Below are 17,545 nucleotides of genomic sequence, written 5' to 3'. Positions count from 1 at the left end.
TCTAGGGGACAGATTGCCCACCATCTATGATGCAATTTTTCTCATACTAGACTGATGAATATGCTGCGTATAGCCTCGGGGACAAGGATGCGGGAGGACAGCGAGGAAGATCTCTTTGTCTCTCCATGAGCCTCCTCTGGATGTAATGAGAGTCTTGATGGACACTTTTACTCCCCCATGTCATTCAGTGATCACTTCCTGGACATTGTCTATAGGCTAGGCATGGGCCTGGCACCAGGGACACAGCCCTTAACACTTGGAAGGAGCTTGGTAAATATCTGTGGTGATGTTCAATATCCATGATTGCCTTGAAGAAACCACAGTAAATATAAGCTGACCTGCATATCTTCAGCTTGCACAAGAAAAGCAAGTTTGCATCCCCTGATTGCCTTAGGATTTATCTTTATGATACAATGGTTCCTTAAGCTCCTCTAATGTAGCAGTTCTTAATTCGCAGATCAAAATCCCAGGCCGGGCACAGTGACTCATGCCTATAATTCTAGCACTTTGGGAGGCCCAGGCAGGAGGATCACTTGAGGCCAGGAGCTCGAGACCAGCCTGGCCAACACAGTGAAACCCCATCTCTGCCATAAAAAAAAAAAAAAAAAAATTAGCCAGGCGTGCACGCCTATAATCCCAGCCACTCGGGAGGCTGAGGCAGGAGAATCACTTGAACTCGGGAGGCGGAGATTGCAGTAAGCTGAGATCACACCACTGCACTCCAGCCTAGGTGAGAGAGTGAGACCCTATCTCAAAAAAAATAAATAGATAAATAAATAAGGAAGGAAGGAAAGGAAAAGAAAAAAGAAAAATCCCTGGGGAAGAAGAGAAGAGAAGGGAAGGGAAGAGGAGAATTCCTGTGCTTCCCAGGAGGTTTTTCCCCATTGGACTGGGACTCCCTGCCCTTCTTCCTAAATAGCCACTACTGAGGATGGGAGTTGCCTCGTATCTTTTACATCACCCTTGGGGAAGCCAAAGATGAACAATTCCTGTGTTGATGGTCTCTGTGGAGTCACGAAGTACACCCCCGGCCTGGAGGCTGCCTCTCAGCCAGACTGGGCATGAGACCCAGGCAATGGGCCAGTAGGTGACCTCACCACAGCCAAGATGGGTCAGTCACTTGGAAGCTCAATTGGCTCACATTTTTTTAAAACTTTTTAAAACAGATTACAGAATTTTTTTATTTTATCTTATGCATAGTTCTAAGGTGTAATGGTCAAGAAGAGTATAGCCTCTCAGAAAGAACAACTGGATTCAAATCCCAGTTTGGCTGGGTGCTGACTTCATGAGCAAGTTATTTAACCTTTCTGAGCGTAATTATCTCATGTGCAAAACGGAAGTAATAGACCTACGGCATACAGATACGGTTAGGATTGAATTAAAGAGCCCATGTTGAAGCACTTAGCATGGTGCATGGCCACACAGTAAATAATAAATGCTAGCCGGTATTGCCATTTGGTTAAATAATATTATTAGCCATTATCAGAACAATCCAGTTAGGGGGTACTGCGTATGGTATTATCCCCATTTTAAGATGAGAAAACCAAGGCTCATAGTATGCTGTTTTCAGTAATCAACCCTCACACCTGCACCCCACATGCACACACACACACACACATGCACACATGCACACACATGCAGCTCTCTTTCACTGGTGGTCTCTGTAAGGTAGAAAATACTCCAGACCAATCGCCATAATAAATGTGTCTCAAAAGACTTATGCTAGAAAGACCAAAGCAAGTATCTTCCAATGAGCTTACATGAGACAGGAAGAGCCAAGGTTGGAGACAGGCCAGGTTACAGCATTTGAGAGACGTGAGGTAATAAAGGTAAAACTAAATGAGTTTGAATTTATGCCCAAGGGAGGTAGTAACTGGAGATGAGATGAGAGCATGATTTTGCTGACTTTACTGCAGCACTGTGGTTTGAGCCAGCAGATGGGATGGGACACCTTAGTGCTCACTGATCAGTGAGCTTCCCCACAGCCAGGGCAGCCAGGGGATGGGGTGGCTCCAGGATTGGCCTCCTGGCTAAGCAGCATTCATCACAGCTCCTAGGCTCATGGGTCATCTTCCTGTTGTCTGAATGAGGGTCCAACCAGCCTTCTGCAGCATCGCATGGTGTTCCAGTTATCTCTTGCTGTGTAATAAACCACCCCAAAACATAAAACAACATCCATTTATTATGTTCACAATTCTGTAAGTCAGGGATCTGGGCTGGGCGTGGCAGTCCTGCTCAACAACATCTGGGGCCTCAGCCAGGGTGCCTGCAATGGCTGGAGATGCTGGGGCAGCCCGACTGGTGCCATCTCTCTGGGCCTTGAGTCTTCTCCATGCGATGTCTGCTGGAGCTCCAATGTCTTTGAGACCCCTTCACTCCCAAATCTTGAGCCTGGGCTGGCCTGGCTGAAACCGTTGTTCCTGTCCAGGCAGCCTCTCCTTGTGGCTAGCTTAGGCATTCTCATCGCATGATGATCTCAGGATAGCAAGAACTTTTTTTTTTCCTTTTTTTTTTAAGATTGAGTCTCAGCTGGGTGCGGTGGCTCATGCCTGTAATCCCAGCACTTTGGGAGGCCCGAAGTGGGTGGATCACCTGAGGACAGGAGTTCAAGACCAGCCTGGCCAACATGGTGAAATCTTGTCTTTACTAAAAAAACAAAAAAGTAGCCAGGCATGGTGGTGGGCGCCTGTAATCCCAGCCACTCAGGAGGCTGAGGCAGGAGAATCCCTTGAAGCCAGGAGGCAGAGGTTGCAGTGAGCCAAGATCGCGCCATTGTACTCCAGCCTGGGCAACAAGGGCAAGACTCCATCTCAAAAAAAAAAAAAAAAAGATGGAGTCTCGCTCTGTCACCCAGGCTGGAGTGCAGTCACACAACCTCGGTTCACTGCAACCTCTGCCTCCCAGGTTCAAGCAATTCTCCTGCCTCAGCCTCCCAGGTAGCTGGGATTACAGGTGCCTGCCACAAAGCCTGGCTAATTTTTTTTTTTTTTTTGTATTTTTAGTAGAGATGGGGTTTCACTAATGGCCAGACTGGTCTTGAACTCCTGACCTCAAGTGATCCACCCACCTCAGCCTCTATATTAGTCTGTTCTAATACTGCTAATAAAGACATACCCGAGACTGGGTAATTTATAAAGGAAAGAGGTTTAATGGACTCACAGTTCCACATGGCTGGGGAGGCCTATGGCAGAAGACAAAGAAGAAGCAAAGGCACATCTTATGTGGCAGTAGGCAAGAGAGCATGTACAGGGGAACTCCCATTTATAAAACTATCAGATCTTGTGAGACTTATTCACTATCACAAGAACAGCATGGGAAAGACCCACCCCCATGATTCAATTACCTCCCACCAGGTCCCTCTCACAACACGTGGGAATTATGGGAGCTAGAATTCAAGATGAGATTTGGGTGGGGACACAGCTAAACAATATCAGCCTCCCAAAGCGCTGGAATTACAGGCGTGAGTCACCGCATCCAGCCAGGATGGTGAGACTTTTTACATGACTAATTCCCCCAGAGTAATGTTCCTAGAGGCCCAGGAGGAAACTGCAAGACTCCTCATGATTCAACCTCACAAATTCAGCATGTTGCTTCTGCTATATCCTATGGGCCAAGCAAGTCAGTAAAACCAGTCCAGATTCAAAGAGCAGATTCGACTTCTCAACAGGGGAACACCATGGTGTGCACGGGAGGGGAGAGTTGATGGCAGTCATCTTAGAGACAAGCTGGGTAGACACATGGGTTGGGCCAAGAGCGGGGGATTTTGAGCACAGATATTGGCTCATGTCAAGTTCTGTAACTTTCTGTCTCTGTGATGTCTGGAAAATTATTTCACCCCTCTGAGCCTCCACTGCCTCATCTATAAAATGAGGATAATATGCTACTGCATGTGATTTGGTAAGACTTAAATGAAACAAAGATAATGCTTGGCACATCTCTCACACCTATTAAGTTCTCCCTTAATGGTAGCTAGACTGAGTATTAACTAGAAATGTTACGATTACTCCAGTTAGTCCTGTGGATATTCATTCATTCATTCAGCAAGCAAGCAAGCATTTCTTCAGCACCTGGAATGTGCCAGACCCAGTACCAGGCGTTGGCCTCCCCACAGTTGCAGGGATAATATGTTGAAGGCAGAGACAGTTGGGCTTTCAGATTTTCTGGGTGTCACCATGGGCTCTTCAGAGCCAGCCAGCATCATTGAGGTTTGCAAGATGGGCTTCTCACCTAAGCCTTCTGATGTTACAATATAATTTTCAACCTCATCCCGGTAGAGTCTCCTCGTACATGATAGCAACTCTCCTCCCGTTTCAGATGGTAGGGATGTTAATAGGAGAGGCAGGAGAATTGAACCTACAAAAAAATGGGGGTTCTTTCCCCATTCACACGTGTGTCCTGAGGTCCCATGGGATGAGCATCTGTTTCCCCGAAAGGGCCCTGGTGTGTCGGGATGGGCAACACAGCACTTGGAAGGTGTGCTCGGTGCCCATGGGCCCTCCTGGCATCCAGCATCAGTACCACAAACAGGAAGGCTGCAGACAAGAGAGGAGAGGTAACAGTGTCCAATCCTGTACTATACATAATCACAAAAGAAACTTGACAAAGCATTCTAAAATAAAACCAAAGCAAGATGTCAAGGAAAATGTAAGCGGAACCAGGAGAAGCCATTAGGCAGGAAAACTTAATCCAACAGTCTGGTCTGTGTGTCTTATTTGAGCAGTTTCCTAATACCAGGAACTAATTAAAAATGAAAGGGCAGGACTTCTAACACATTCTCTCTCAAAACCTTTAGGCTTCCCATAATCATGTGAAAAACCTCACTTGCTCAAATGAAGGTCTTTTTACTTTCCTTTGAAGATCCTGGAGCTTTAAGTAGATCTCACTTTCAGTAACTTGTTTTTAGGTTAATGGTAAAGGAATTCACACTCATTAAGTTCCACTGTTACAGCAGATAAAGACCACATGTTACAGAATCACTGAATCTCACACCTTCATCTTAGTCTAGTTTCCCACCCAGAACAGGAATATCTGGTACATGTCCCCAACAGATGGGAATCAGCCATCTTCCACAGTAGCATGAACAAGACCAAGAGCCTGTGTCTTCATTGTGAGACTACAGAAGTCGGAAGCCCCGCCTGCCTTTCAGAGGGGACCCACGCAAACACTAAGAGGCAAAGCTGACAGTGACGTGAGTGCCAAGTGTAGGCAGTGGAAAGAGCTCAGCCCTCTTTGTGCAGTGATGGTCAGAGCTGTCTCCCAGACCTCCTCCACTATCATTTGCTGGTGCGTTACTAATTTACTAGGCTGACTCATCTCTGGAGGCAAACATGGGCTCAGTGTTCGTTGCAAGGAAGTGCTCAGCTTGCTGTGCAAGGTGCAGTATCTCCAGCAGGCAGATGTCTGTCTTGCAGGGTCAATATTTCCTAACAACTCACTTAAAGGAGACAGACACATCCTCTCTCAAACCAGCTCTCAAGCTCAGAGGCATTTTCCCCACTTGGTTCTGAGACCATCACAATTGATCTGGCATGGATCTGGAATCTGGTTGGTCTAGAACCCTTGGGTCTCTTTCCCATGGCCTCAGAAGGCACCATCCTGCATCTTCCTCTCCATCATCATCAAATGCGAACAATCGCAAACACATCTCCCCAGCAGCAGTGTGGGAATCGGGCTCCCAGAGCACTTGATGAGGGTGGAGATGGGCAGGAACAGAGAGGGCCAGCTTAGTTGCAATATCAGCATCAGCAGAATGACATTTCTGTGATTTTTGAGAAACCATGAGTGGACATTCTAGGGACATTCATCAGAATGAAAACTTGGATGGTCAGGCATGGTGGCGTACACCTATAATCCCAGCACTTTGGAGGCCGAGGTGGGTGGATCACCTGATGTGGGGAGTTCAAGATCAGCCTGACCAACATGGAGAAACCCCATCTCTACTAAAAATACAAAATTAGCTGGGCATGGTGGTACATGCCTGTAATCTCAGCTACTTGGGAGGCTGAGGCAGGAGAATTACTTGAACCCAAGAGGTGGAGGTGGCGGTGAGCCGAGATCATGCCATTGCACTCCAGCCTGGGCAAAAAGAGCGAAACTCTGTCTCAAAAAAAAAAAAAAAAGAAAAGAAAACTTGGGGCAGACCATGCCTCCTCTCAGCTGCTACAGTGACCTTCAGAACGCTCTCTGTGACCAGTATGCATCTGCTTCTCTGATGCTCTGTGACCTCAGGGTGTGGTGGACACCCTGCCTCTTTTGGGTCAGACAATGTGATGGTTTCTCAGTGAGAGAAGACCAGGGGGAGCTGTGCTTGGAAGAAAAGGCAGAAATCAAAGATACACATTTGGAGAAGAGAAGAAAGCTAGAAATCATCTTGAGAAAAGGACTGATTGAAGGTCGGAAGAAAAGAACTTTTCTCCCAGGCGCTGCTTGGCGTGGCATCTAGCCTGACAGAATCACCTGTCTCTTGCTGATTTCATGATAAAATATAGAGTGGACCCACAGGGAGAGCAAAAGCCTCAAGAAATAGCTGGGGAATTGGCTCTGTTGGAGCACTGTTTGCGTGCTCACTGCTGCGACTGTGAGCCGCCACACCAGCATGACTAATGCCTCTCCTCTAGGCCTAAATTAGATTTTGATTGTGTTCCGTAGATGTTCACTGAATCACAGATGTTTGAGGTAAAAAGACCCAAACTTCTCAGGAACACCTCCTGTGGAGTGTGTGGGATCATCCTCACAGGCAAGGCTGAAGTGCTCCCAGGACTCAGCAGAAATACCAGTAGTAACCCCTTCCCTTCTAAGGCCTTGGGGGCAAACCAACTGCCCACAGGGAGAGCTTGGAACGGTGTGGGCTCCTGGGGCCACTGGGCTGTGGGGCCTGCTCCTCCTGGGGCTAACTGGGGATCTGTAAGCAAGTGTGCCCTATCAGTGTGTAAACCAAAAATATCTGAGGCAAGTCTCAGTCAATTTATTTTGCCAAGGTTAAAGATGCACCCGTGGACCAGGCGTGGTGGCTCACTCCTGCAATCCCAGCACTTTGGGAGGCTGAGGCGGGTGGATCATGAGGTCAGGAACATGAGACCAGCCTGGCCAACATAGTGAAACCCCATCTCTACTAAAAATACAAAAATCAGCTGGGCGTGGTGGCACGTGCCTGTAGTCCCAGCTACTCGGGAGGCTGAGGCAAGAGAATCGCTTGAACCCAGGAGGTGGAGGTTGCCGTGAGCCAAGATTGTGCCACTGCACTCCAGCCTGGGTGACAAGAGTGAGACTCCATCTAAAAAAAAAAGAAAAAAAATGCACCCGTGACACAGCCTTGGGAGGTCCTGAGACCATGTGCCCAAGGTGGTCAGGGCACAGCTTGGCTTTACACATTTTAGGGAGGCATGAGACGTCAATCAGTATGTATAAGAAGTATGTTGGTTTGGTCTGGAAAGGCAGGACAACTAGAAATGGGAAGGGGACTTCCAGGCCATAGGTAGATAAGAGACAAACAGTTGAATTATTTTGAGTTTCTGAAGATCAGCCTTTCACTGAATATACAATTTACAGGAATAGTCACTTATGCCTTAGTCTGGCTTAGGGAAACAACAGGACAGAGGAAGCAATCTGATATGCATTTATCTCACATGAGCAGAGGCATGACTTTGAGCTCTGTCTTTTGTCCACAGGAAATTTCCTTGTGGGCAAATTGTGAGGGAGGTATGTAGCTTTTTTATCTTTGTAGCTATCTTATTTAGGAATAGAATGCAAGGCAGGTTTGCCCAACACAGTTCCCAGCTGACTTTTTCATTTGTCTTAGTGATTTGAGGTCCCAAGATTTTTCTTTTCACAAATGACTAAAGCCTGTTGTAAACCCTAAGTTGGACCCGGAGTGTCCTGTTCTTTGTAGATTTCCACTGAATCGCTGCTGCCTCTGGAGAAGTAGTTCAAGTTCCTCCCTAGTTCACCTCCCTCAGTGTTCCTCAGCCATTCGACCCATTCTAATTTGCAGTGTGCCAGTAGCAAATGCTTTCTCATTTTTCTTGCAGAATTTAGCCTATGAAATCATCCTAACCCTGGGACAGGCATTCGAAGTCGCTTACCAGCTAGCACTACAAGCAAGAAAAGGGGGACACTCCTCCACACTTCCAGAAAGCTTTGAAAACAAACCCTCCAAACCCATCCCCAAGCCCCGCGTTAGCATTCGCAAGTCCGTGGTAAGTAGAAAAGATACAGATGTTCTAAAAAACCTTGAACAGGAGGAAAAGGGGCTGCTAACCAGGCCCTTGTGTGGTGTGGGTGCCATTAGAACCCAGGGCCTCTTCTTCATCCTTTCCCTTGGCCTCCTCCTGGCATGTGTCCATCATCACCTCTGCCTGGTTCCCACCAAGTCTTGGGGACCATCTCCCTCAACCTGGAGCCTCCAGAGAAATCCACTTTCTCAGTCACCTGCAGCAACCCTATGAAGGGTCTCAGCAGCCGGTACTGCTGTTCTTGGTGAATCTTACCTAAAGATTCAGGAAAGCTTGGGAGCAGTGTTCCCTGGGGCTTCAGCTGCCATCCCATCAGAGGGCAAAGCCTCCTACAAGCCCCTGGCCTCCAGAGAGGTTTGCAGAGGTACACAGTGATGATGTCCTCGGTCCCCAGCTAGAGGAAGCTGGATGCACAGGCTGCCCTGCTATATGCAAGGCCTGCACCTTGGCCCGCGTGCTTTGTCTCCCGCAGCTGAGGCTTCCTGCGGCATGGTGCCTGTTCAGAAGGTGCAGCCCCTCCTTCTCAGCATCTGCCTTCCTCCAGGAATTTCTTCCCCTTCCCTCCCACAGGCTCTGCAGACATCCTGTCCCAACAGGCTTGCATGACTTCAAAGCGGCCTCCTCTGGTAGTAGCAATATCCAAAAGCTGGAAGTTTCCCAACCAGCCTCCCATCTGGTTTCTGCCCCGGCTGCCGTATTGCATCCTAGAAACCCTGGAACTCCCCCAGAATGCATTGCTCTCACGCCCCCGAATCCTTCCATCTGGAACTGTCTCTCCTCCTCCTCACCAGCCCCCACCTCCACTGTCATGGGGAACAGCAGCAGGCATTTTTAACATTTGCAGGGAGGCACCTCCCTTTGTGACCATGCAGTTCTTGTTTTCAGTCTTCTTTTGGGGGCCTACCCCTGTCACCCTTCTTGGCACCATCAACATCCACAGGGATGACCCCTCCAGCATCTGGTCTCACAGTTCCCTGACAGTTTACTTTCGGGATCTTTCCCTCCAGCCCCAGCCATTCGCTCCCGTGTCCATCACTCATTACCAATCATCCCCAGGAGCTGCATCTCCTCTGAAGTCTTTCTTCCGATGCCACATTCTGAGCCCCTGGTCTTCCCATTCAGCACTGACCCAACCCAACGCACTGGCTCCCAGTTCTGTATCTCCAGCCCTGGGCACCCCCCAATTCCAGACTCACGTGGCCAGCTTCTTTCACATTTCTACCTTGATGCTTCACAGACATCTGAAACTTGGCATGTCCAGGACACAATTCCTGATTTTCCCCTCAAAGCTCTTCTCTCACCAACTTCCCCACCCCACAGCCACTCACCATGCAACTCAAGCCCAAAGTCTACAAGTCAGCCTGGATTCCTGTCTTCCCCTTACCTCTGTATCCAGCCCATGAGCAAATCCCATCCACCCTACCCCTAAAATATATCTCAATCCCGTCCACTCTTCCCCACTTCCTCCATCTCTCTTCCAGTCGGGGCCACTGCCACCTCGCCCCAGGCCTATGCAGTATAGCTCCTTGAGACTCCCGTCCCCACACAGCAGAGATCAGTCATGGCACCCTCTGCCCCAAGTACCCAGAACGCAATTTCCCACCACAGTCCTCTGTGATGCTCAGGTCTTCCCATTCCTTGACTATGTAATGCTCACTCCTACCTGAGGCCTTTATGCCACCTGCTCCCCACACCTGGAATATCCTCCCCCGGTTTCTGCATGGCTGACTTCATCTTGTCATTCAGGTCTCGGCTACTTGAAGAGGCAGATGTCCTAACCACCCAATCTGACATAGATACCCAATCACCCTCAAGCATGTCATCTGCTTTTAATTCTGTGTAGCATTTATTAATTGAGGGTTTTTTACTGATGGCTTATTGTCTATCTTCCTCCACAAAAATCTAAGTTTTGGGCCGGGCACAGTGGCTCACGCCTGTAATCCCAGCACTTTGGGAGGCCGAAGCGGGCAGATCACGAGATCAGGAGATCGAGATTCTCCTGGCTAACACAGTGAAACCCCGTCTCTACTAAAAATACAAAAAAAAAAAAAAAAATTAGCTGGGCGTGGTGGTGGGTGCCTGTAGTCCCAGCTACTCGGGAGGCTGAGGCAGGAGAATGGCGTGCACCCGGGACGCGGAGCTTGCAGCGAGCAGAGATTGAGCCACTGCACTCCAGCCTGGGCGACAGAGCAAGACTCCGTCTCAAAAAAAAAATGTAAGTTTCATGCACACAGGGACCCCACCTGTGTTGTCACCACCAGGACCAGGCCCATAGCAGGTATTCAGTGAATATCTGTGGATGACAAAATGAGGGCCTGTGGATGGATTTCACAAGCATATCTTTGAGATTGATTAGGCTGCTAAGTGTCCAGGAATTTGCAGAATGTTTTAGAGATTATCTCTTAGACTATTGTATTCATTCTCATGTGGGCTGAATAAATCTGTTCACAGCAGGTGCCTCTATCTGACCTTACCCTGGTCCCCACAGGCTTCTTCCAGAAGAGCACAAAGGGTTGGGTGGCATAAGAGCTCATAGAATATTCATCCAGATGCCTTCAAGGGAAATAGGAAAATATACAGTGAATAATACTGATGTAATTTATGTGCTTCAAGATCAGTCCCCCTCGACAGGCATTAGTATTCTAGTTCCTTCAGCCCCGGGCATTTCTTGGTAAGAAATATTCAGTGATCCCTAAGAACACGTGAGGTCCTCCCCACAGCTTTATGGAGATACAGTCAAGGCACAGTAGAAGGCAGCTGCAAAGCTCATGGTGCCAGAGAAATGGGAGAGGCCTTCCCACAACCCCAGGCTCTGAGAAGAGCAGGCAGCTAGGACAGGGCAGGCAGACCTGGAAACACCAAAGGAAGAGGCAGCCATGGTGTAGATCCACCTTAGGGCCGTTCCTGAGAGCGGACAGCCCGGCCCCGCCCCAGGAGTGTCCCGTTGTATTTGTATGCACAGGGACGAAACCATTTTAGGATTTGTCTCAAGGCTTAGCCTGACTGGGTCCCTGCTCACCTCCTCACCCTTAGTTGTCTGCCTTCCTGTTCCCCACCCTGCAAACTGACCCCAACCCCTCAACGACCATTTTCCCTTACCTCTGGGACTGTTTTTTATTGCTATGTGATATTTTGACACATGTATACAATATGTAATGATCATATCAGTAATTGAGATATCCATCTCCTCAAATATTTTTCTTTTGTATTGAGAAATTACAATTCTTCTAGTTATTTTGAAATATACAATAAATTGTTAACTATAGTCACCCTACTGTGCTATCAAATACTAGAACTTACTCCTTCTATTTAACCATATTTTTGTACCTATTAACCAATCTCTCTTCATCCCTACTCTCCCTTCACTTTCCAGCCTCTGGTAACCACCATTCTACTCAATCTCCATGAGAGCCACTTTTTATAGCCTCCACATATGAGAATATACAATATTTGTCTTTCTGTGTCTGGCTTATTTCACTCAACATAATGACCTTCAGTTCATTCATGTTGCTGCAAATGACAGGATCTCATTCTTTTTATGGCTGAATAGTATTCCATTGTGTATATATACCACATTTTCTTTACCCATTCGTCCATTGATGGACACTTAGTTTGATTCCATGTCTTGGCTGCTGTGAATAATTCTGCAATAAACATGGGAGTGCAGATATCTCTTTGATATACTGATTTCTTTTCTTTTGTATATATACGCAGTAGTGGGGTTGCTGGAACATATGGTAGCTCAATTTTTAGTTTTTTGAGGACCCTCCATGCTATTCTCCATAGTGCCTTTCCTAATTTAGATTCCTACCAATAGTGTGGAAGTGTTTCCCTTTCTCTGTAGCCTCATCAGCATCCATTAGTTTTTGGCTTTTTGATACTAGCCATTCAATAGTAGCGGGGGTGAGATCGTATCACATTGTGATTGTCATTTGCATGTCCCTGATTATTAGTGATGTTGAGCATTTTTACCTATACCTGTTGGCCGTTTGTATGTCGTCTTTTTAGAAATGCCTGTTCAGTTCTATTGCCTGTTACTTAATCAGATTGAGTTGGTTTTGTTTTTGTTTTTGTTTTTTATTTTTGTTTTTTGCTATTGAGTTATTTGAGTCCCTTATTTATTCTGGTTATTAATCCCTTGTCAGATGGATACTTTGCAAATATTTTCTCCCATTCTGTAGGTTGTCTTTTCGCTTTGTTGATTATTTCCTTCGCTGTGCAGAAGCTTTTTCACTTGATGTAATTCCATTTGTCTCTTTCTGCTTTCATTGCCTGTGCTTTTGCGATTTTACCCAAAAAATCTTTATCCAGACCAATGTCCTGTAGTGTTTCCCCAATGTTTTCTTCCAGTTCTTTCATCGTGTCAGGTCTTCCCTCTAAGTCTTTAATCCATTTTGAGTTGATTTCTGTATATAGTGGAAGATGAGGCTGTGTTTCATTCTGTTGTATAGATTATTCTGGGACTTCTGCATGTGCTGTTTCATCTACTTCAAATGCCCCCTCCTCCTGTCTTCAGGCAAATACTTGCTGGTCCTTCGGCTGTCCATTTAAATATTACCTCATTCTTTTGATACCATTTATTCAACAAGTATTTATTGTGTGCCTATTATTTACGGGGTTGCCAGGAGCTCTTCTGCGTTTTGGAGAAAATGGCAGTGATTAAAACAGACAAAATCCTGCCTCCATGAGCATACGTGGCAGTGGAGGATGAACAAATAAATATGTGACGACGCATAGCGGCAATAAGTATTGTCAAGAATAAGGCAGAAGAGGAGAGCAGAAAAGTTGGGGTGCTTTTTGTAGGAGTAAACAGGAAAGGCTTCTAGGAATACAGGTGCCAGTGGAAGTGGCATTTGAGCAGAGACCTGAATGGCATTAGAGCATGAGGCATGCAGGTGTCTGGAGAAGGGAACTCGGGCAGAGCAGATGATGAGCGCAGAGGCCCTGGGCGTGGGCTTGGTGGGCAGGAAGAGCAAGGAAGCTGTGTGGCTGCAGCAGAAAAATCAGGTGGGCAGGGGTACTGGAGGTCACGGTGAGGAGTTCAGGTTTTGTTCTGACTGACTGTGATGGAAACCACTGGAGAGTGAGAGCCGGGGAGTGGCATGCCTGATTCACCTCCTCCAGGAAGCCCCCCTGGCTCCCAAGGTGTGTGTGCCCACATGGTGCCCTCTCTTCCCCTCGTATCTCACCTCTCAGCACTGAAATCCGCCTCTGTCTGCTCCCCCGTCTGTGTGCTCACAAGGGCAAGGGCTGTGCCTTATTCACCGTCACCCTCAGGGTGCCCTGCAGAGAGTCGGTATGCGGTAAATGTGTGTCCAAAGAGCGAGCCCGCGAGCCGCCTAGACCAGCATCGCCGCCCCGCGCCTGGGGCGAGGGGCCTCGCGTGGGTTCGCCAGCGGCGTCCGCGTGCATGCGCGCACCCGCGCGGCGACCGTATAACAGGCATCAGCCTTTCTGTTTTAAAGCAGATCGACCCATCTGAGCAAAAGACTCTGGCCAATCTACCGTGGATTGTGGAGCCGGGCCAAGAAGCCAAGAGGGGCATTAATACCAAGTATGAAACCACGATTTTCTGATACTCGCCGTCCTCCTGTCCTCGCGGTGCCTTGCTCGCCAAGCGGTCCCGGAGCAGGCTTTCCTTCGCGCCTCCGCGTCCACCCAGCCCAGGAGGAAGACTGCTCTGAGCGTGCGGCCTTGTTACGGGCGAAAGGCCACTGGCCATTCCTGGGGAAGTTCTTTCTGCACCAGTGATGGAAAACGCAAGACTTTCCAGTCGCAACCCCTGAGAGGCGTGAGTTGAGATGGGTTTTCCCTGATGCTCCCGACTCCCCTCCCCACCACTTCCCAAGGTATTTCTGATGACTCCGCCCCAGTACTTGCTTTGCTTCATTTGGGGATAATAATACCTTTTCTTAAAAAAAAAAAAAAAAAAAAAAAAAAAAGTAAAGGGGATCTCTAATACTGCCTAAAAGTATGCTTTCACTGTCAGCAGTTTTAAAGGTGAAATCAGAGCAGCACTACCCCTCCCACCTCCAAAGCATCTGTAAAATCATTCTATCATTGAGTATCGTTTAATGCAAAAGGACAAAAACAACTCCCGTGATATGATTGCCAGGAGATTCTGTTTCCCCATTTCTATATTTGTGGATTTTATATGTAATCACCTATGTCAGAGAAAGAATACCTTTCAACCAAATGATTGGTTCAAAAGGAAAGAATGATTCAAAGCAGAGGAATTTATTATGCACAGCAAAATGTGTCTTGTATTAAATATTTTTATTAAAAGAATGTTTCATTAATGCATTGATAAGAAAACTAGGTTAGTTGTGAGGGATGTTTCTGGTTTCATTTCAAACAATTAAATTTCTACTGCTACTACCAAGAGGACTGGCTCAGTGGTGGCAAAATACTGGTGATGCTCCCTAGAGCAGGAGGCCCGGAAGTGCTGACGCAGCCATCAGCCTGCCAAGATTGTTTTTTAATCTTCACAGTGTTTTAAAGAACATGTTAAAAAAAAAAAATCTAGTGCTCCTGCTGTCAAGATTTCTGTCATGGAAACCTTGTTTGAGAAAGGTGTTAATAAAATTCTATTGCAAAAATTTCTTTTTCTAGAAAAAATAAATACAAAAAAAAAGAAGAAATTCCAAAGTAATAAAACTTTTCTTGAGACAAACAAAAAAAAAGTTTGCTTACTATTTGATTAAATAAAATTTACTTACATTTCTTTAAGGTATTTTAATTTTTTAATGTCTCTGTGGAGTATTTGTATGATACCATAATGTATATTTATGTAGAATCAAATTATATAAACAGTACCAATATCATTATAGAAAAAAATAACATTTTAATGTATATTGTTCTAACAATCATATTGTGAATCATTTTGAAGTTCATTATAGCGATATTGATAAATTGTGGAATTGTCTTAATGTTTTTTTATTAACTGATATTATTTTAAACCTAACTGAGATGATCAGTTACATTCATCAGTTGGTGAGTTTTGAAGAATAACTACATTTTATTTCAAACTAACAAATGTATACGGTTTTAGTTCAGTGTTGAAGAATTTTAATACAATATTAAATTACTTGAACTGAACAGTTCCTTGTATATATTTTGCCTATTCACTGTTGATATGTATGTAGCAAAATGAGAGTTAAATAACACTAAAATATGGTACCAGGAGGCAATTGTATAGGAGCAAAGTTAATAGGAGCTTTGCTGAAACAGAAGCATATGTGTAAATAAGCTTGGGCTTCCAGTTATAAATTTTGTAATTTTTGTCATTATTTATATCCTATAAAAAAAGCACACAAAAATAAAACAGAAGTTGTACAGCAGTGGTGCTTGGCATCGTTCTGTGAGCACCTTCCCCACTCCCATTTAGGAGCAGAACCAAAGGCCCAGCCTTCTCAGCATCTACAGCTAAAGGGACTTTTTTAATTGGCAAAATTGTTGAGAAAAGTTGCACAGTTCCAAGTTCAACCAGTCTGAGAAAGATACACAGGCCTCTGAAACTTTAATTTTAACCTAAAGCCCCCACTGCCTTCTTTTAAATATTAAAGCAGACTGTAAGGAGGAATTGTCAAAACAGGCATCTCTAAAAGAGAAAGGACCACCAAACTGGATCACTTTTGTAGCACAGCCTCGATGGTATGTTTGGAAAAACATTATCTACATGGTCATCAGTCCTTTCATTTTTTTCTACACACACAGCAGCCCCATAGATCAGAGCAGGGAAGGGAAAAGGAAGGGCTAGGCCTGCAGGGGGCAGATGAGAGGCGGCCCATGCAATGACGAAGAGATTTGCAGCTGATTTGCTTCAAGGGGAAATTTGATACATTGGTAACTTCAATAACCATGGGCAGGGGGGGTCATTGAATGCTAACATTACTCAAAAAAGGACTTGAATTCAATTACTCCATTCAATTGTTTCTTATTAAATTGTATTCTATGATAAATCTGAGTTAACGAACCCTATGAAAATTATCCCTAGTTAGTTCATTAATAAGTCATGGAAATGATTTTTCTCAAGACACACAAGATTTTCTCAAGTTGGAATACTTGGGAATATTGCTGGTTCAATGTTTGTTTGGATAAGATGGAGCAGAAGACAGGCTTGGATAAAGGAACATGTGGCCAAATCCTCAAAAATCAATAAAAATTCACACCTGGATTCAAGGTAGCATCACTCCTAATTACTTCTGAAAAGAAATGAAAATTTGATAAGTGATCTAGCCTCAAGAGAATTAGAATATAATGGCCATGTTCGGGAAATCCGTAGGAAGAAGACTTTTTTTAAAAAAAATAAATTTCTAAGTTCTCTTTTTAGATAGGCTAGTCAATCTGAAGGTTCGAAACACATTTTTTGAAATAAAGTTGGGTAACTAACTAGCCAACACAGCCAGCACAGAGTCTACATGCAGCAAGGCCCACTGGCCCACCCCATACTCCAGTCCTATCTCCCCAACAGCCAGCCAGCCCCACATTTACTGCCTCTAGGCAAATGGACCCAAGCATCTGCCTGCCCCAGCAACAGAGTCCTGCTTCCCACAGAAACCGGTTCCAAAGCCGGCAGAGACGGCGCTTTGAACTTGCTCGGCGCTTTGAACTTGCTCAGGCCTTTTGACCATCACCATGCTGCATATTGTGACTCTGTTAGTAGCTAGGAGCTGGAACTTAATTTTGTGGTCGAAATAACCCTGAGACCTTGGTGCCAACCAGGGAAATGCCAACTCCACTTAACTGTTTCTGTCTTCCGCTCAAGTCGGTCTACTTATTGAGAACTCACTCTGTGCTTAGCGTGGCATCACTTTCCTTAGAGTTGCTTCTGCAAAGATGGTCATTCTGCAGCCAACATATTGCATTCAGTGTGCAACTCATCAAAAAGCATAGCTACAAATTATTATTAAAACAGTTTTTGTTTTTCTCTCCAAAACCTCAGAGACCTATGTTTGGGGAAAAAAAAAAAAGCTGCATGGGCATTTAACTTTCCAAGAGTAGTTAACGACCAGTGCTGTGAAGACTTACACATCAGGCTGAAATAAGACATCCTTCATTTGTCATCTCCAATGGGGTCACCCCGGCGGAAGGTGGCGACTGCAGCCGCGGAGGTTTAATCAGGGCTCCTAACTTGGTTCAGACAGTGGAGGAGCGCGGGTATCAGATGACAGACTTCACGAGTACAGATGAGCTAATATGCATGTTCCAAGCCCTGCTATTTAAGACATCTTGAAGTTCTGTGTCATCACCACAGTAAGAGCAAGAGATGGAGTCAGATTTTACAACCAAAGTCAGCTCACAATGTGGTAATA

The 17,545-nt window shown here is 45.8% G+C and overlaps 1 protein-coding gene across 16 annotated transcripts in view; it reads left to right on the top strand.

Annotated features, from left to right (window-relative positions):
• ANKS1B (ankyrin repeat and sterile alpha motif domain containing 1B) overlaps nt 1-17,545 on the top strand; it is a 1,251,294-nt gene that overhangs the window by 1,221,673 nt on the left and 12,076 nt on the right. For 6 of the 16 annotated variants that reach the window (XM_034934287.2, XM_024931069.3, XM_055096020.2 and 3 more), the window contains 2 exons: nt 8,028-8,195; nt 13,697-15,571. In XM_034934287.2, coding sequence (XP_034790178.1) covers nt 8,028-8,195; nt 13,697-13,807 — 279 coding nt within the window. In that variant the 3' untranslated portion in view covers nt 13,808-15,571. Of the gene's footprint in view, nt 1-8,027; nt 8,196-13,680; nt 15,572-17,545 lie in introns of those variants that run through there. The other 10 variants (XM_034934288.2, XM_034934280.2, XM_034934302.3 and 7 more) reach the window with 3 other exon arrangements.

Source organism: Pan paniscus, chromosome 10 (genome assembly GCF_029289425.2).
Source record: "Pan paniscus chromosome 10, NHGRI_mPanPan1-v2.0_pri, whole genome shotgun sequence".
Lineage (NCBI taxonomy): Eukaryota > Metazoa > Chordata > Mammalia > Primates > Hominidae > Pan > Pan paniscus.
This window is presented reverse-complemented; position numbering and strand designations above follow the sequence as displayed.